At 43.8% G+C, this 20,604-nt stretch overlaps 1 protein-coding gene across 7 annotated transcripts in view; it reads left to right on the plus strand.

Annotated features, from left to right (window-relative positions):
• MYO9A (myosin IXA) overlaps positions 1 to 20,604 on the plus strand; it is a 452,172-nt gene that overhangs the window by 182,225 nt on the left and 249,343 nt on the right. For all 7 annotated transcript variants that reach the window (XM_077828555.1, XM_077828556.1, XM_077828554.1 and 4 more), the window contains one exon: positions 17,346 to 17,440. In XM_077828555.1, the coding sequence (XP_077684681.1) occupies positions 17,346 to 17,440 (95 nt within the window). The remainder of the gene's footprint in view (positions 1 to 17,345; positions 17,441 to 20,604) is intronic.

Genomic DNA, 20,604 nt, shown 5'->3' on the forward strand with positions numbered 1-20,604 from the left:
AAAAAAATTAATCATGATTAATCGCACTGTTAATATTTAAATATTTTGGATATTTTCTACATTTTCAAATATATTAATTTCAATTACAACACAGAATACGAAGTGAACAGTGGTCACTTTATATTTATTTTTTATTACAAATATTTGCACTGTAAAAAACAAAAGAGATTGCATTTTTCAATTAACCTAATACAAGTACTGTAGTGCAATCTCTTTATCATGAAAGTTGAACTGAAAAATGTAGAATTATGTACAAAAAAAAACTTCATTCAAAAATAAAACAATGTAGAAGCGTACAAGCCCACTCAGTACTACCTCAGCCAGTTGCTCAGACAAACAAGTTTGGTTACAATTTGCAGGAGATGCTGCTGCCTGCATCTTATTTCCAAAGTCACCTGAAAGTGAGAACACTGTTTTATGGCACTGTTTTAGCCGGCGTCACAAGATATTTATGAGCCAGATGTGCTGAAGATTCATATGTCCCTTCCTGCTTCAGTCACCATTCCAGATGACAGGTGTCCATGCTGATGATGGGTTCTGCTCGATAACGATCCAAAGCAGGGGGGACTGACGCATGTTCATTTTCGTCATCTGAGTCAAATGCCACCAGCAGAAGGTTGATTTTCTTTTTTGGTGGTTCAGGCTCTGTAGTTTCCACATTGGACTATTGTTCTTTGAAGACTTCGGAAAGCATGCTCCACGCCTCATCCCTCTCAGGTTTTGGAAGGCACTTCAAGATTCTTAAACCTTGGGTTGAGTGTTGTAGCTATTTTTAGATATCTCACATTGGTACATTTTTTGTGTTTTGTCAAATCTGCTGTTAAAACTATCTTAAAACGAACATATGCTGGGTCATCATCCGAGACTGCTATAACATGAAATATATGGCAGAATGCGGGTAAAACAGAACAGGAGACATACAATTCTCCCCCAAGGAGTTCAGTCACAAATTTAATTAATGCATTAATTTTTTAATGAGCATCATCAGCATGGAAGCATGTTCTCTGGAATTGTGGCCGAAGCATGAAGGGGCATACAATGTTTAGCATATCTGGCATGTAAATACCTTGCAACGCCAGCTACAAAAGTGCCATGCGAACACCTGTTCTCACTTTCAGGTGATATTGTAAATGAGAAACAGGCAGCAGTATCTCCTGTAAATGTAAACAAACTTGTTTGTCTTAGCGATTGGCTGAACAAGAAGTAGGACTGAGTGGCCTTGTAAGCTCTAAAGTTTTACATTGTTTTGTTTTTGAGTGCAGTTATGTTAAAAAAAATCTACATTTGTAAGTTACACTTTCATAATAAAGAGATTGCACTATAGTACTTGTATGAGGTGAATTGAAAAATACTACCTTTTATCATTTTTACAGTGCAAATATTTGTAATCAAAAATATAAAGTGAGCACTGTGCACTTTGTAGTCTATGTTGTAATAAAATCAATATATTTGAAAATGTAGAAAAACATCCAAAAATATTGAATACATTTCATTTGGCATTCTGTTAACAGTGCGATTAATCACGATTAATTTTTTTGAGTTAATCGCATGAGTTAATTGTGATTAATCAACATCCCTTATCTATATATATATACACACACACACACACACACACACACACACACACACACACACAATTTGAAACTAAAGGACGTCCTGTTCTCTGCCTGTGGCAGATAATAGTCCAGTCTTCTGTCAGCTAATTTGAATGATTGGGTTTAGTGTGCGGGTGGTGGTGACCTGTCATATAAAGGAAATCAGACTGGATCAATGGTTCTCAACCAGGGGTATGCAGAGGTCTTCCAGGGGTTACATTAACTCATCTAGATATTTGCCTAGTTTTTCAACAGGTTACGTAAAAAGCACTAGTGAAGTCACACAAGTACTCCTTTTCTTTTTGCGAATACAGACTAACACGGCTCTTACTCTGAAACCTGTCACTACAAACTAAAATTTCATACAGACAATGACTTGTTTATACTGCTCTAGATACTATGCACTGAAATGTAAGTACAATATTTATATTCCAATTGATTTATAATTAGATAGTAAAAATGAGAAAGTCATCAGTTTTTCAGTAACCATGTACTGTGACACTTCTGTATTTTTGTCTGATTTTGTAAGCAAGTAGTTTTTAAGTGAGGTGAAACTGGGGATATGCAAGACAAATCAGATCCTGAAAGGGTTACAGTAGTTTGAAAAGGTTGAGATCCACTGGGCTAGATGATTTGGTGGTCTCTTTTGGCCTTAAATTCTGACTCTGTGTGAATTAATTCAGAGGTCTTGATGTGGGAGTCCCAAAACTTCAGACCTTTTTCATAAAAGCTCTTGATCCGAGCTTATATGTTGCTGAATACTTTCTGCAGTTATACGTTCTTTGGAAATGTCACCTCATTGCTTAGGATGGCACTTTTTTAAACAAAATTTTTTGAAAGAAGCAGAGGAGTATAAAACCCTTTCTAATATGTGTTAAGAGTTCTTTAACATTTTGTAAATTCAGCATGAACTTTTTAGAGTCAGAGAATAACTGTTGGATTATCTACATGCAACACATGAAATGAACATTTGCATAATTGTCAATTATGAACATTCATGTGTCCTGGAAAAAGTATATATAATCTCCTTCAGGCTTTCTCCAACTATGGGGCAAGGCTACACTGGTTGGGCCTGAAATTCTAATCTTACTTTTTTACTTACATTCTTGAAAATAAGAACATGCAAATGGCTGTAAAAGATTTTCTTTTAGGTCTTTGTGTGCTTTTTCCAGCTTCAATTAAAGCCTCTCTCAAGGCATCCATCAGGGCTGCAGAGACTAAGGGTATGTCTACACTACGAAATTAGGTCGAATTTATAGAAGTCATTTTTTTAGAAATCGTTTTTATATATTCGAGTGAGTGTGTCCCAACAGAAAATGCTCTAAGTGCATTAACTCAGCGGAGTGCTTCCACAGTACCGAGGCAAGCATCGACTTCCGGAGTGTTACACTGTTGGTAGCTATCCCACAGTTCCCGCAGTCTCCGCTGCCCATTGGAATCCTGGGTTGAGATCCCAATGCCTGTTGGGGCTAAAACATTGTTGCAGGTGGTTCTGGGTACATATCTCCAGGCCCCCGTTCCCTCCCTCCCTCCGTGAAAGCAGCAGCAGACAATTGTTTCGCGCCTTTTTTTTGAGTTACCTGTGCAGATGCCATACCACGGCAAGCATGGAGCCCGCTCAGGTAACCGTCACCGTATGTCTCCTGGGTGCTGGCAGACGTGGTACTGCATTGCTACACAGCAGCAGCAACCCATTGCCTTGTGGCGGCAGACAGTACAGTAGGACTGGTAGCTGTCATCGTCATGTCCGAGGTGCTCCTGGTCGCCTGTGTGAGGTCGATCAGGAGCGCCTGGGCAGACATGGGCGCAGGGACTAAATTTGGAGTGACTTGACTAGATCATTCTCTTCAGTCCTGCAGTCAGTCCTATTGAACCATCTTATGGTGAGCAGGCAGGCGATATGGATTGTTAGCAGTCCTACTGTACCATCTTCTGCCAGGCAGGCAAGAGATGAGGATGGCTAGCAGTCCTACTGCACCATCTTCTGCCGAGCAGCCATGAGATGTGGATGGCTTGTAGTCCTTCTGCACCGTCTGCTGCCAGCCAAAGATGAAAAAGATAGATGGAGTGGATCAAAACAAGAAATAGACCAGATTTGTTTTGTACTCATTTGCTTCCCCTCCTCCCCCGTCTAGGGGACTCATTCCTCTAGATCACACTGCAGTCACTCAGAGAAGGTGCAGCGAGGTAAATCTAGCCATGTATCAATCAGAGGCCAGACCAACCTGCTTGTTCCAATAACAATTACTTAGGTGCACCATTTGTTATTGGAACCCTCCGTGAAGTCCTGCCTGAAATACTCATTGATGTAAAGCCACCCCCTTTGTTAATTTTAATTCCCTGTAAGCCAAGTCGTCAGTCGCCCCTCCCTCCGTCAGAACAACGGCAGACAATCGTTCCGCACCTTTTTTCTGTGCGGACGCCATACCAAGGCAAGCATGGATGCCGCTCAGCTAACTTTGGCAATTAAGAGCACATTAAACACCACACGCATTATCCGCTGTATATGCAGCACCAGAACCTGGCAAAGCGATACCGGGTGAGGAGGCGACATCAGCGTGGTCACGTGAGTGATCAGGACATGGACACAGATTTCTCTGAAAGCATGGGCCCTGCCAATGCATGCATCATGGTGCTAATGGGGCAGGTTCATGCGGTGGAACGCCGATTCTGGGTTCGGGAAACAAGCACAGACTGGTGGGACCACATAGTGTTGCAGGTCTGGGACGATTCCCAGTGGCTGCGAAACTTTCGCATGTGTAAGGGCACTTTCATGAAACTTTGTGACTTGCTTTCCCCTGCCCTGAGGCACAATACCACCACGATGAGAGCAGCCCTCACAGTTGAGAAGCGAGTGGCAATAGCCCTCTGGAAGCTTGCAACGCCAGACAGCTACCGGTCAGTTGGGAATCAGTTTGGAGTGGGCAAATCTACTGTGAGGGCTGCTGTGATGCAAGTAGCCCACGCAATCAAAGATCTGCTGATATCAAGGGTAGTGACCCTGGGAAATGTGTAGGTCATAGTGGATGGCTTTGCTGCAAGGGATTCCCTAACTGTGGTGGGGCCATAGACGGAACCCATATCCCTATCTTGGCACCGGAGCACCAAGCCGGCAGGTACATAAACCGCAAGGGGTACTTTTCAATAGTGCTGCAAGCACTGGTGGATCACAAGGGACGTTTCACCAACATCAATGTGGGGTGGCCGGGAAGGGGACATGACGCTCGCATTTTCAGGAACTCTGGTCTGTTTCAAAAGCTGCAGGAAGAGACTTTATTCCCAGACCAGAAAATAACTGTTGGGGATGTTGAAATGGCTGTAGTTATCCGTGGGGACCCAGCCTACCCCTTAATGCCATGGCTCATGAAGCCGTACACAGGCAGCCTGGACAGTAGTCAGGAGCTGTTCAACTACAGGCTGAGCAAGTGCAGAATGGTGGTAGAATGTGCATTTGGATGTTTAAAGGGGTGCTGGCGCAGTTTACTGACTCGCTTAGACCTCAGCAAAACCAATATTCCCACTGTTATTACTGCTTGCTGTGCACTCCACAATATCTGTGAGAGTAAGGGGGAGACATTTATGGCGGGGTGGGAGGTTGAGGCAAATCGCCTGGCTGCTGGTTACGCGCAGCCAGACACCAGTGCGGTTAGAAGAGCACAGGAGGGTGCGGTACGCATCAGAGAAGCTTTGAAAACCAGTTTCATGACTGGCCAGGCTACGGTGTGAAAGTTCTCTGTTTCTCCTTGATGAAACCTCCTTGGGGCCCTTGGTTCACTCTACTTCCCTGTAAGCTAACCACCCTCCCCTCCTCTCTTCAATCACCGCTTGCAGAGGCAATAAAGTCATTGTTGCTTCACATTCATGCATTCTTTATTCATTCATCACACAAATAGGGGGATGACTACCAAGGTAGCCCAGGAGGGGTGGTGGAGGAGGGAACGAAAATGGCACACAGCACTTTAAAAGTTTACAACTTTAAAATTTATTGAATGCCAGCCTTCTGTTTTTTGGGCAGTCCTCTGTGGTGGAGTGGCTGGTTGGCTGGAGGCCCCCCCACCGCGTTCTTGGGCATCTGGGTGAGGAGGCTATGGAACTTGGGGAGGAGGGCAGTTGGTTACACAGGGGCTGTAGCGGCAGTCTGTACTCCAGCTGCCTTTGCTGCAGCTCAACCATACACTGGAGCATACTGGTTTGAGCTTCAGCCCGCCACTTATTCTCTTCAGCCCGCCACCTCTCCTCCTGGTCATTTTGTGCTTTCCTGCACTCTGACATTATTTGCCTCCATGCATTCGTCTGTGCTCTATCAGTGTGGGAGGACAGCATGAGCTCAGAGAACATTTCATCACAAGGTGCGGTTTTTTTTCTTTCTAATCTTCACTAGCCTCTGGGAAGGAGAAGATCCTGTGATCACTGAAACACATGCAGCTGGTGGAGAAAAAAAAAGGGACAGCGGTATTTAAAAAGACACATTTTATAAAACAGTGGCTACACTCTTTCAGGGTAAACCTTGCTGTTAACAATACATACATAGCACATGTGCTTTCATTACAAGGTCGCATTTTGCCTCCCTCCACCGCGTACCTACCCCCTCAACCATCCCCCCTCCCCGTGGCTAACAGCGGGGAACATTACTGTTCAGCCACAGGCAAACAGCCCAGCAGGAACGGGCACCTCTGAGTGTCCCCTGAAGAAAAGCACCCTATTTCAACCAGGTGACCATGAATGATATCTCACTCTCCTGAGGATAACACAGAGAGATAAAGAACGGATGTTGTTTGAATGCCAGCAAACATACACTGCAATGCTTTGTTGTACAATGATTCCCGAGTATGTGTTACTGGCCTGGAGTGGTAAAGTATCCTACCATGGAGGACACAATAAGGCTGCCCTCCCCAGAAACCTTTTGCAAAGGCTTTGGGAGTACATCCAGGAGAGCCGCGAATGCCAGGGCAAATTAATCCTTTCACATGCTTGCTTTTAAACCATGTATAGTATTTTAAAAGGTACACTCACCGGAGGTCCCTTCTCCGCCTGCCGGGTCCAGGAGGCAGCCTTGGGTGGGTTCAGGGGGTACTGGCTCCAGGTCCAGGGTGAGAAACAGTTCCTGGCTGTCGGGAAAACCGGTTTCTCCACTTGCTTGCTCTGAGCGATCTACAACCTCCTCCTCATCGTCGTCATCTTTGTCCCCAAAACCTGCTTCCGTGTTGCCTCAATCTCCATTGAAGGAGTCAAACAACACGGCTGGAGTAGTGGTGGCTGAACCCCCTCAAATGGCATGCAGCTCATCACAGAAGCGGCATGTTTGGGGCTCTGACCCGGAGCGGCCGTTCACCTCTCTGGTTTTCTGGTAGGCTTGCCTCAGCTCCTTAAGTTTTCACGCGGCACTGCTTCGGGTCCCTGTTATGGCCTCTGTCCTTCATGCCCTGGGAGATTTTGACAAAGGTTTTGGCATTTTGAAAACTGGAACGGAGTTCTGATAGCACGGATTCCTCTCCCCAAACAGCGATCAGATCCCGTACCTCCTGTTCGGTCCATGCTGGAGCTCTTTTGCGATTCTGGGACTCCATCATGGTCACCTGTGCTGATGAGCTCTGCATGGTCACCTGCAGCTTGCCACGCTGGCCAAACAGGAAATGAGATTCAAAAGTTCGCGGTTCTTTTCCTGTCTACCTGGCCAGTGCATCTGAGTTGAGAGTGCTGTCCAGAGCGGTCACAATGGAGCACTCTGGGATAGCTCCCAGAGGCCAATACCATCGAATTGTGTCCACAGCACCCCAAATTCGAGCCGGCAACGTCGATTTAAACCCTAATCCACTTGTCAGGGGTGGAGTAAGGAAATCGATTTTAAGAGCCCTTTAAGTCGAAATAAAGGGCTTCATTGTGTGGACGGGTGCAGGTTTACATCGATTTAACGCTGCTAAATTCGACCTAAAGTCCTAGTGTAGACCAGGGCATAGGCTATGTCTACACTACACTGCACTTGCATCACTAAAACTTTTGTCGCTCAGGGGTGTGAAAAAAACACAGCCCTGAATGGCAAAAGTTTTAATGACAAAAAGTGCTGGTGTGGACAGTGCTTCATTGGCAAGAGACGCTCTCCTGGCGATGAAGCTACCACCCTTCGTTGGGGGTGGTTTTCTTTTGTCATCAGGAGAGCTCTCTCCTGGTGACAAAGAGCAGCTACACTGCATTCCTTACAATGGAGTGGCTGTAGCTGTACCGATGCAGCTGTGCCGCTGTAAGATCTCTTGAATAGCCGCTCTGTGCCGAGAGGAGAGAGCTCTATAGCACAACAGGGTCCTGGTTTAGGGCCAGGAGGACCTATATTATATTATAAATCAGGAGTGGGGAAACTTTTTGCCCCGAGGGCCACATCTGGGAATAGAAATTGTATGGCGGGCCACGACTGCTCACAAAATTGGGGTTGGGGTGCAGGAGGGGGTGAGGGCTCTGTTGTGGGGTGCAGGCTGTGGTGTGGGGCCAGAAAATAGAGTTCAGGGTGCGGGAGGGGGCTCTGGGCTGGGACGGAGGACTGGGGTAGGGTGGGGGCTCTGGGTTGGGGCTGGGGATGAGGGGTTTGGAGTGCAGGAGGGGGCTCTGGGCTGGGATCGAGGGGTTCGGAGGGTTGGAGGGGGATCAGGGGGCAGGGGGTTGGAACGTGAGGAGAGGCTCAGGGGTGCAGGCTCTGGGCAGCACTTACCTCAAGCAGTTCCTGGAAGCAGTGGCATTTCCCTTCTCTGGCTCCTATGCAGAGGCGTGGCCAGGCAGCTCAGCACGCTGCCCCATCCGCAGGCACTGCCCCTGGAATCCCCATTGGAATGCCGGATGGGGCCATTGGAGTGGGGTCATTAGAGCACATAGGAGCCAGAGGTGGGCCAGGCCCCTGCTTCTGGGAGTCACGTGGAGCTGCCCCATATCCTGTTCCCCAGCTGGAGTGCCGAAGGGAGGCCATGCCGCGGCCCCCAGCCCTGCTCCCCAGCTGGAGCGGGGAGCCCCAGACCCCGTTCCATAGTGGGAGCTCAAGGGACAGCTTAAAATGGCCCACAGGACCGATCCAGCCCGTGGGCTGTAGTTTGCCCACCCCTGCTATAAATAATAATGATGATAATAATTCTAGTATACAAGCTTCATTCATTCTCATAAGTTAATAGTGTGAACAGTATATTTTGTGTTTCAGTACATTATATTTTTGAGTTTCATGTGCTGTGATGATAGCTAGGTAAGTCAGTGCTGGCACTTGTGCTAGTATATGAAAAACTTTACATTTTCACTGATGTCTTAGTGCACCCACACTGTGTGCAAAAAAGAACTTATGATACAAGATTCAGCCTCAGAAATAGCTTCACATAATATAATAAAGCCTCCTTCAGCTTTCTTCTTCTTTGTCTCCAGTCTGGCATCCACCCTCTCTACAAAATTGTCTTAATAAAAGTCATTAATAACATGTTTTCAAGCCAAAAGGTTTCTACATAGTCTTTTCAATATCTCCTAGCAGAGACATTGTTGATCAGCTGCTTCACTTTGGCTCTTTTTACTGGTCTTGTTCTTTTCTTGCTGACCATTCCTTTAATGTTATATTAGGTGGAATTCTTCTCTTCTCCCTTTCTCTTTCTCCCTTCTTTATTCCCCCCTACACTTGCTTCTGGGAGACTGGGTCCATTCCCATAGTTCGTTCCCTTTTCCCACGCAAATTTCACTGTTCTCAGGCTCCGAATGGACAAAATATAGTTCTGATATTTTGCAACCTGTAATTCATAAAAATGAATGCTGTTAGGGAAAGGAGATATTCCAAAGGTCTCTTCTAGTGCTTGGAGGTCTTGGGATTTCAGATGAGCTACAGAACTGAAGTCCTGAGCACATGGGAAAGGGGTCAGTGACAGAATTCTGGGTTATCCCAGGTTGGAGCAGGGTGGTGGTCCCATTGAAAGAGTTGCTGAAGGATAGTGAGAGAGGTAGAAGAAAAACCAAGAGAGAACAGTATTTCAGAAGCCCAGGAAGAGTCATATGTCAAGGAGAGGATAGATGTTGTCAAGAACAACATAGGGGTGGGGAGTGGGAAATGAGGGTTGAGTAGAGGCTTTGAGATTTAGCCAGAGAGAGGTCACTAGAGAATTTAGCAAGAGTGGTTTCAGTAGAGTTGAGGTGGGCAGAAGCCAGATTGGAAGGAATTAAAGGCAGAGTTGAATGGGAGGAAATCTATGTAAATAAAATAAGTTTGAAGAGTAAGGGATGGGTCTGTAGTTGGAGAAGCAGGTAGGGTGGAAGGAAAAGGTAACTTATTTTTTTTTGCAAGTCCAACTCTTGAAATTTTTAGTGCAAGTTCCCAAAGGTCTACACTGCACTTGTATCATTAAAACTTTTGTTGCTCAGGGTTTTTTTCCTTAAAGTCCCAGCTTCTGGAATCATGTGATTATATGAGAATCTCAGCTTTTATTTAAAATAGCAATATTTTACTCCTGGTTGTGGGGAAAAAGGTTATAAAACATGAACCATAAAGAGACACAACCCCAAAAGCAATAAAAAAGAACCCCAAACATTTTTTTAAAATCTCATGCTATTTAATATTAATTTAATGCTTTTTTGTGACCAGACTCGTGATTTTTGAGCATTTCAGATTGACAGCATTGAATTTTTTGTAAACCTTTTCAAATGACCTAATGTAGCTTTTAAGATTAATGTACTTTTAAAGTCAATGCTAGCCCAATCAAAATATCTTTTCTGTTTAAAAATGTGGTCAGAACTTACAAGAGTGGAACCATTACTTGTCTGGAGCTAAATTTTTTGAATTCTTGAATCAATGTCTAGTACAGACTGGATGTATTTGCTAGTACAGAGGAGTATTAATTTTTTTTTTCTTCAAAATGTTGAGCCTTGGCCAGTAAAAGCTCTGGCCTTGCCTAGAATTTTAGGAATGCTCTTTATGGAGTTTTGCCAATAAGCATTTGCAGCCTTGTACCAATCAGTTAGCAGAGGGAAATAATATAGACAGAACAGAATTTGTTTTACTGAAATAGTTGTAGTTTATTCACAGTTTTCCAAGGCTGTACTGTTACATTACATATAATCTTACTGGCTTTACAAGAACACAGTGTACAGTTCAAATATATCTAGACTTGTTCATGTATAAAGTGCCTTAATAGGACTTTTCATAACAGAGGTGGGCAAACTACGGCCCATAGGACCTTCCTGCCCAGCCCCTGAGCTCCTGGCCCTGGAGGCTCGCCCCCGGCCCCTCCCACATAGGTACGCTGCCTTGCGGGCAGCGGGGCTGCGAGCTCCTGCCGCTCTGAGCAGCATGGTAAGGGGGAGGCAGTGGCGGCACATGCGGCAGTGAGGGGGTTGTGTAGGAGGTCCCAGGGGGTGGTTGGGGCGGGGGGTCCCAGGGGACAGTCAGGGGACAGGGAGCAGTTGGATGGGGTGGAGGTTGTGGGGCGGTTGGGGAACAGGGGGGTTGGGTAGGGCGTGGGAGTCTCGGGGGGCCTGTCAGGGGGCGGGGATGTGGATAGGTTGGGGCAGTCAGGGGACAATGAGCAGGGGGGTTGGATAGGGGGCGGGGGTGTGGATAGGTTGGGGCAGTCAGGGGACAAGGAGCAGGGGGGTTGGATGAGTCAGGGGTTCTGAGGCAGACAGTCGGGGTGGGAAGTGGGGGGGGCTTAATAGGGGGCAAGGCCAGGCTTTTTGGGGAGGCACAGCCTTCCCTACCTGGCCCTCAATACAGTTTCTTACCCCGATGTGGCCCTCGGGCCAAAAAATTTGCCCACTCTATTTTATAACCTAGTCACTCTTTTAAAAAGACCTCATAAATGAAACAAACAAAATATATTAAATCGCCTCAAGTTAACTCTGAACTGTCCTTTTAAGCTAGTTGGTAACTGTATTTTCACGAAAGCTTATGCCCAAATAAATGTGTTAATCTCTAAGGTGCCACAAGGACTCCTCATTGTTTTTGCTGATACAGACTAACATGGCTACCACTCTGAAACCTGTATTTTCAGAATGCCTCTGCCATATGGTTAATCTTGTGAAATTATAGGAAGACATGTCCCGAAGACCTCTCATATATAAAGGAGTAATAAAGAAAATATGAAAAATTGGTATAACCTATTATGGGACTTGTGATATTACATATAATAGTTTCCATGGACTCTCAGGTCATAAGACAGGTTGGCCTGCTGTGTAAAGCCAAAAGAAAAATGTCATGAATCATAGAATATCAGGGTTGGAAGGGACCTCAGGAGGTCATCTAGTCCAGCCCCTGCTCAAAGCAGGACCAATCCCCAACTAAATCATCCCAGCCAGGGCTTTGTCAAGCCTGACCTTAAAAACCTCAAAAGAAGGAGATTCCACCACCTCCCTAGGTAATGCATTCCAGTGCTTTACCACCCTCTTAGTGAAAAAGTTTTTCCTCATATCCAACCTAAACCTCCCCCACTGCAACTTAAGACCATTACTCCTTGTTCTGTGATCTGCTACCACTGAGAACAGTCTAGATTCATCCTCTTTGGAACCTCCTTTCAGGTAGTTGAAAGCAACTATCAAATCCCCCCTCATTCTTCTCTTCTGCAGACTAAACATCCCCAGTTCCCTCAGCCTCTCCTCATAAGTCATGTGTTCCAGTCCCCTAATCATTTTTGTTGCCCTCTGCTGGATGCTCTCCAATTTTTCCAGATCCTTCTTGTAGTGTGGGGCCCAAAACTAGACACAGTACTCCAGATGAGGCCTCACCAATGTCGAATAGAGGGGAACGATCACATCCCTCGATCTGCTGGCAATGCCCCTACTTATACATCCCAAAATGCCATTAGCCTTCGTGGCAACAAGGACACACCATTGACTCATAGCCAGCTTCTCGTCCACTATAACCCCTAGGTCCTTTTCTGCAGAACTGCTGCCTAGCCATTCGGTCCCTAGTCCGTAGCGGTGCATGAGATTCTTCCGTCCTAAGTGCAGGACTCTGCACTTGTTCTTGTTGAACTTCATCAGATTTCTTTTGGCCCAATCCTCTAATTTGTCTAGGTCCCGCTGTATCTTATCCCTACCCTCCAGTGTATTTACCGCTCCTCCCAGTTGAGTGTCATCTGCAAATTTGCTGAGGGTGCAATCCACGCCATCCTCCAGATCATTAATGAAGATATTGAACAAAACCGGCCCCAGGACCGACCCTTGGGGCACTCTGCTTGATACCGGTTGCCAACTAGACATGGAGCTATTGATCACTACCCGTTGAGCCCGACAATCTAGACAGCTTTCTATCCACCTTGTAGTCCATTCATCCACCCCATACTTTAACTTGCTGGCAAGAATACTGTGGGAGACCATGTCAAAAGCTTTGCTAAAGTTAAGGAACAACACGTCCACCGCTTTCCCCTCATCCACAGAGCCAGTTATCTCGTCCTAGAAGGCAATTAGATTAGTCAGGATGAATGGTGAATCCATGCTGACTGTTCTTCTACTCTAAGTGCTTCAGAATTGATTCCTTGAGGACCTGCCCCCAGCTTACGAAGGTGGAGAATTCATGCAGCTCACAACTCCAACTCTTGCAATTCCCTATACTTAGTCAATACCTCTATTCCCTACATGAGAACACATGACCTAAGGAAGCTTACTGCATTCCTAATGACTGTGACTGCTACATCTGCCTATGAGGAGGTGGGTGGGCTTCTGCCCAACATATGGGATTTTTTTTGTAAAGAAAATAACCTGCAGAGGTGGTGGGTTGTAAGGGGAAGTGAAGAGATCTCTCATCTTCACTCTAATAATGGGCTTACCTCCTCTGCAAATGTCCGCTTTTGTATATGAGGTGGTTAATTTTTTCCTATTGACCATTCTCAGAAATGAGGCTCTCAGCTTTTGAGACCTGCTGATCTTTGAGAATTTTTCTCTGACTTCCAAACAGAATAGAAATTTCTGCCCTTAAGATACTGGAGGACTTGCTGAGCTGCTCAGTGCACCTCTCAACGTAATTTCCTTGCTTCTGATTTGGCATGCACTGAGAATATATGACAAGGCTTGTGGGAAGGGGACAGAAATAAGTACTGTACCCTGTCTGACTGGGGGAGCAGCTCCTATAATTGTAGTTTCCTTGAGCCAGTAGATTGACTGACTTCTGAATAGGACCCTTCCTAAATAACAATTCTGATAAATAGAATTCATTTCTCTCTCTGAAACAATGATCTCATCATCTCAGTACAGTACAGCACAGAGAACTAGACAGCCAACTGATCATAAAACCTCAATAGTATTGATATTTGGTTAATTTTTTAAAGAAACATGAAAGGGTGATTGAGTACAACTGGCTTGCCTTGTAGCTGGTTTTTTTATATTGTTGCTTGCTAATGCAAACTCACTTACGTGAATAATATCAATTTGTTTTAAATAAAGTTTCTCAGTCACTTAGCATATGGGTTTTGTGGTCTTTAATTTCAATCCTATTCCAGAAAAGATTTAAAAAAATTAAATGAATATTATTAATAATACATATGTAAGTACAAGCCATGTTCCAAACACAGAATTATTGTTCCAAGTTTATTGGTTTTATTCAGAGGACACCTGGGGCAATGTGCTGATTGACATGGAATATAAACACATGCTGCTTATTAGATTGGTACTGTTGCTCTGCACTGCTGAACTGCTGTAGCTTTTGTCTGAGCTATTAGGGTAAGACAAATTGAAGAACACAGGTAAATCCTTCAACTCATGTATATAATAGCTTAAGTAAAGGAGAATTTCTGCACTATAACCTTGGAATGTCCATTTCTGATTAGTATTCTTTCAAATGGTTTATCTCTAGCTTCATTTAGATAAGAAATAACCAAGCAGTAAATTCCATTGTTGAAAAATTGGTATAGTATTTCGGTTTTGTTCCTTATTCTTAATATAAGTATTTGTGTAAATGCAAAACTTAGCTTAACTGTGGAGTGGTGGTGACTGGTATGTTTGTAGTTACATTCTGAACCCTGTTGTGCTAGACCAAGGGTTCTCAAACTGGGGGTCGGGACCCCTCAGGGGGTCGCGAGGTTATTGCACGGAGGGTCGCAAGCTATCAGTCTCCATCCCAAACCCTGCTTTTCCTCTAGCATTTATAATGGTGTTAAATATATTAAAAAGTGTTTTTAATTTATAAGGGGGATCACACTCAGAGGCTTGCTACGTGAAAGGGGTCACCAGTACAAAACTTTGAGAACCCTTTGCTAGACACTGTACAAAAACAGAGGGAGAGTCAATCCCTGCCCGGATGAGTTTATAGTGTGAATAGACAAAACAGACACAGGGTGGGAGAGGACACAGGACTAGAGCACTGATGTGACTTGTCCAAGGTCACATAAAGGTCATTGACAGTGCCAAAAATAGAAACCAGATTTCCGGATTCCCAGTGCAGTGTGCTATCCACTCTAGACCATGTTGCTGTCTCTTTTTGTGTTGCTGTTTGTACTACATCAAGCAAACACTGGTCTACATGTTCTTAGAAAGACAAGAAAAGCTATTCATTGGTAGATTCATGAACTGCTGCAAAAAGAAATAGTGTGTATTATTGTGTAACTCACTGCTGCTCATAACATTAATTAGACATGCATTTCTCTCCCTCCTCTCTATTACGGTCCTTGTTCAAAGCATCCTTCACTGATTGTTTGGGTAGTGGTATTTGTTTAGCATGCTTCTTAAAATTCAGTTTGTCTTTGGATTTTTCCATCTACACCAGTGAAAAGTATGTTCAGAATCACAATTTTCTTTATTTCAGGTGGGAGTTCTCTTTCTGTCCCAAATTCTAGACTAAAAAAAAAATCCCATTGTTTTATTTAGAACTGCAAGGCAGGCTGGATACAGTATAGCTTTTAATACAGTGCTTAAGGTAATGAAAGTTAGGGAATACTGAGTCAACTTGCCATTGAGGCAATGTTTTAAGATCCTGCATTTATAGCTATTCATCTCACACATTTTTCTTACTAGTTTCAATCATAAACCTTGGCAGAGGATTGTATTGAAGTGATCAGCTCTGAACCAAAAGAGCATTCCTTGAAAATCTAAGCTTATGTTACCAAGTAACCTAAAAAAGTAAATTAGTAGCTTGTTGATTCATGAGATGGAAGTAAAGTTACCTTCTGTGCATTCTCAGATTGGTTGCTTCAGAATTTGGTAGAAAATGTATACAGTGTTTTATTCTTTGAGGCGAAAATGTATGTGGAACTTTCATTTGATCATTTTAAAGGGACTGTATATACAAAATACTGCAGTGGTGTCATTTTTGTGTCAGGACTGTTTGGAGCAATCTAAGATGACCTTGTGTGTAAAAGGAGGGAGGTGACCTCTCACTCTCTCGCACTCACTCTCATTCTCTCACTCTCACACTGGGTATTTTTCTAAAAGATCTACTCTAGGAATTCTTTTTGGGAAATTCTATGGCTTGTATTATACAGGAGGTCAGACTAGGTGATCACAATGTTCCCTTGTGGCTGTGGAGTCTATGAATCTATGAAACACACACAGTGTGCAAGTGTTCACCAGATAACACATAAAATTGATTCCCATGTATATACTAGCACAACTTGCTATTCTGATGGTTTTCTGTAATTGTAGAACTTTGTTTTAGTGACCTGTGGAAAACTAACATGGATCAAATTGAATTTTAACATCTTCCATGTGTTCACATTTGAAAAAAAAAATCAGCCAGTTATAACATTAATAAATAAGCCTCATAGTGGACTTACTGGATTTAATACTTCATGTCATAATTGGCATTCATGTTTCTTGCTTCAGTGATTTGATTAGAACCAAAATATATGCAAAAGATAACTGCAGACTTAAGAGGATTGTTTTGTTGCAATATGTGATTTTGAGCCAGTACTCGCAGTCAGAGAATTATTTGTTTCTATTTATTGAGACTCATCCCGCTCCCTCTTGCTTTGAACAGTCATGGTTTAACTCCAGGCTTCGCTTGTCAGGATAATCCTGCATTACTAGAGTCAAGAGGCCAACTCTACTGTTCCCCCTGGCCTAATAACTCAGGAACAGCTGCACTGGTTAGAAACAGCTTTGTTTTCTGATCATATCGGCTGGGGAGTCTTTACTGAACCAGAACTACTCTCGTTAGTATGTATCACCAAATTAATGTTTCAGTAAATATGTCAGTATTTCACGAAAATAGGTGGGAGAGATGCACTAGATGTAGGTGAAGTCCTGTAACGTCAAGCATTTTGCAACCTAAGAGGGAAAATAGAAGCATAACAAAGCTTAACTTTTAAAATCTAGATAGTGATAGATTAGTGTAGACTATTGCTAATGAATTGCGTATGAGTAAAAGTCTATCCAGAAACTGAATTCCTATTCATTCAAAGGGTATTTTAGGAAGCATCCATGCAAACATCTGTGTGTGGACCTTCTAAATGATTTCAGCCAATACTTTTGGGACTGATCTCTATGGCATTAGGAAAGTAATCAGTTTCATTCTAGCTGAGCATTGATTTTTCTCACAGCAGAGGTTTATAATGGCATATGATGGTTTTGTTGTATGAAACTGTCATACGGCTCCTTTCTACTTAAGACCTTAAGTTGGATGTAAACATGGTCCTCTGAGGTTCAGTGAGAAGCATTAGATCTATTAAATCATTCAGCCACCTTTCCCCAGGTTTTTATCATCATTTGTGCAATGACAGCCAAGTCCCAAAAGCAAGCCTGTGATGTGCATGTAAGCAGGCTATATGCAGCTTCTATCTTCTGAAACACAATGGTAACATCTTCTCTTTATTATGACAGGCTTTTGGAAATGCAAAGACAGCACATAATAACAACTCAAGTCGCTTTGGCAAGTTTATTCAAGTGAATTACCAGGAAACAGGCACTGTGCGAGGGTAAGTGGCAATCAGCAGCAGTTTAGGGTTTTGAACATGGGTGTATTGTATGTAGTGATATTCTTACCTGCACAACAGGAATGTAAACAGACTGAAAATATCCATATAATATATGGCCTACAAGGTTCATTATCTGCTTTATTTTATATATAATCAGCTTTCTTATTTTACAACTACTTCTGTGGGGATATATGCAGAATTTACCTGTTATGAACAGATGTTTATTGGTAAAAAAGCTTAAGTGTACATTTTCAACAGTGTCCCCTTTTAGCCTCATGACTCTCAGGGATTTAGTCTATGGGAATTGCATGAGTAAACCCTTGTGATGAAAATGTAACCATATTCCTTCTCTTTATTCTTATAAGAAAATGTATTGGTTTGTTTTATCATTCATTTTGTGTACATACTATATCACTGTATTGTTTTGTTTTTGTTTCTCAGCAAAATAATGTCACACTTTATTGCCTGATTTTCACAGGGGCTGAGAATCCACAGCTCCAACTTATTTCAGAGACCGTTGTGGGCAGTCAACACATCTGAAAGTCAAGTCACGGCTTTCCAACCTTTTTAGGCAATTTTTCACGTCACTCCCAACTTGCTCACCTTCTTTATTATTTATTTTTGTTTTAAACAAGCAGTTCAGCAATAAATCTATTCTTTTAATGTTGAGATTCTTCTATTTTAAAATATCCATTTAAATTAAACCCAGCATCCTTTTCTATTATAATTAGAGGGTTGCAGTGTGAGGAAAAGGATAAATTCCCCCTTTTATTTTGAATAAAGCTAAAAGAAACATGGACACTTCCTTAACTACACCATCAATTTATGTAGCACCTTTTCATGACAACTATTTGCTGTGCACTAGTGGCATCTGTTGATTAAGAGTACAGCTTTGAGAATAGCAATTTCTTCTTTGAGTGATAGTCCTTAGGTGTATTCCACATGTGAGAAACACATGTGCACCATGTGACTCAGTCCAGAATTTTTTGCAAGCAGTATTGTTGGCTCACATATGTGCTATAGGTCTTCCCGTGCTCCAAACCGAGGGCATAAAAGGTGGTGTGGGCTGACGCCTCTTTAGTTCCTTCTTACCATTGCATGGTCTGAGTTGGAATCTTTGGTGTCCTCAGCTTCTTTCTTACTGCGTCATTGCTGTAAGATATTATATATAGTTAATTGTAATAGTTGTAGTAGTTATTGTAGTTTAGTCTACACAGGCAGATAGTGTAGTTAGTGTCCCCCCCCCACCCCATTTCTTTCCCACACAGAGACACTCCCCACCCCACCAAGTTTGGAATTATGCCCAGGGTCCTGGGGTTCAAAAGCAGTGTTTCCTGCCCTTGCTTCGTTTCAGTGAGTGACAAACATCAACACTACCTTGAGGCTCATATTTCTACTAAGTACAGCATCTGCCACACTTTCCACCAGAACTCATGAGTGTCAGGAACTGAGACTCAGAAAACATCTCATGGAGAAGGCGATGAATCCCCAGTCAGACGCGGGCCAGGGACTGCCCCCATACATAGGTTTCACCAAGCAGGCAGCACCTCTCTGAACTCGAGCTCGGAAACAGAAGCCAAGATGTTAAGCCTAAGGAGAAGTCTTCACATGAGAGAAAACGGCACTTTCATAGACATAAGGACAAGCCATTTTCATCTAAAACTGCCCCAAAGAGAATGGATCCCTCCCTGATCCCGTTAAAGTTGGGAGAGCTAGCGCACATGGGTGCTAAGGACTTAGGCCCAAGTACATTTTCTGACAGGAGAAGGAGGCATGCAAGGATATGTTTCTGACTGTTCTGACAGTGGCTCTGATGGTGAAGGTTTGGGATAAACCGCTGTTGGTGCTCCCATCCACTTCCAGAGCTGATGCAGTACTAGTAGTGACACCCATGGGGCAAGCTTATTGTCACAATGACCAGGGAAGCTCTGGTTCCAACAGCTCTGCCAATGGACTCTCCTGGTATCCCAGAGTCATTAGAGTGTTACCTCTCACCAGAGGACATCTTTGCTCTTATCTGCATTCACCACTCCTATCAGGACCATCTCTATTCCAGTACATGGCTATACCAGAGAAAGAGACTATCCTGACAAAGCAGGGTCTTTTTCCTGTCCCACCTGCCAGCCTTGACGTGCAACCATCAGTACTATCAGTTCTCTACGAGATAAGGTATCCGTCTTTCTCTTTGGATGAGTCTGAGGCCTCTCAGGAGTCTCTGTGGCATTGGATGGTGGTGGCATAAGTCAAGTGTCCCCAAAGATCAGGGTTCTGACCTCCCACCATATATGATTGCCCAAGAGACAGGTAGTACTCTATGCCATGTGGTCCTCCTCTGCCATTTGATCCTTCGAACTGACAACATTGGGGGGCCATGGGAACCCTACACTAGACACCTGGAATCAGTTCAGGAGTCCTATTTGCCATTGCCAAGACACCCACAATCAGCCCCATCAGAATATTCAGAAGTGGAAGATGAACTGATTCTGACAGTTTCAAGAGCCAAGCTCATTGTCTTCACTGGGTGAGGTGGTTACTCCACGTTCTCAGTCTCCATCAGATGACTTTAAACAGTATCAAGAGCTTGTGCACAGGTGAGTTCAGAGCTACAGATTCAGCTTGAGGAAGTCCAGGAGCCTCAGCACAGTTTACTAGACATTTTACAATCTTCCGGTCCCATTGGAGTGGCCCTCCCCATTAATGAGGCCAGCATGGACCCAGCAAAAACAGTTTGGCACACTCCTGCTTCTTGTGCTCCCACCCATAAGAGGGATGAGAAGTGCTGCTTTGTTTCATCGGTGGGAGGAGAGGAGGGTTCTCTCATCCACCGCCGAACTCTTGGTGGTGAAGGTGGCCACAGCATGGTCCAAGCAACAGGACCTAAAGGCTACTTCCATAAAGGTTGAGTTGCTTGTGTCCTTTTAGGGAAAAAGGTCTTCTCTTCCACCTCCCTTCAGTTCAGGATTTCAAATTATCCTGCCTTCTTGGCCAAATAAGATTTTACTAATAAGATTTTGGAATTTAAGGACAAGCTCCCTGAGGTGGATAGGGCCCCTTCCAGGCCTTAGATTAGGATGAGGGCAGATTAGTGCCCAAAACTTTCCTCCAAGCTGCGGTGGACGAGGCAGATACTCTGTCTAAGGGGGTTATTTCCATTATTATGGGGA

Source organism: Eretmochelys imbricata, chromosome 10 (genome assembly GCF_965152235.1).
Source record: "Eretmochelys imbricata isolate rEreImb1 chromosome 10, rEreImb1.hap1, whole genome shotgun sequence".
In the NCBI taxonomy this organism is placed as follows: Eukaryota; Metazoa; Chordata; order Testudines; family Cheloniidae; genus Eretmochelys; species Eretmochelys imbricata.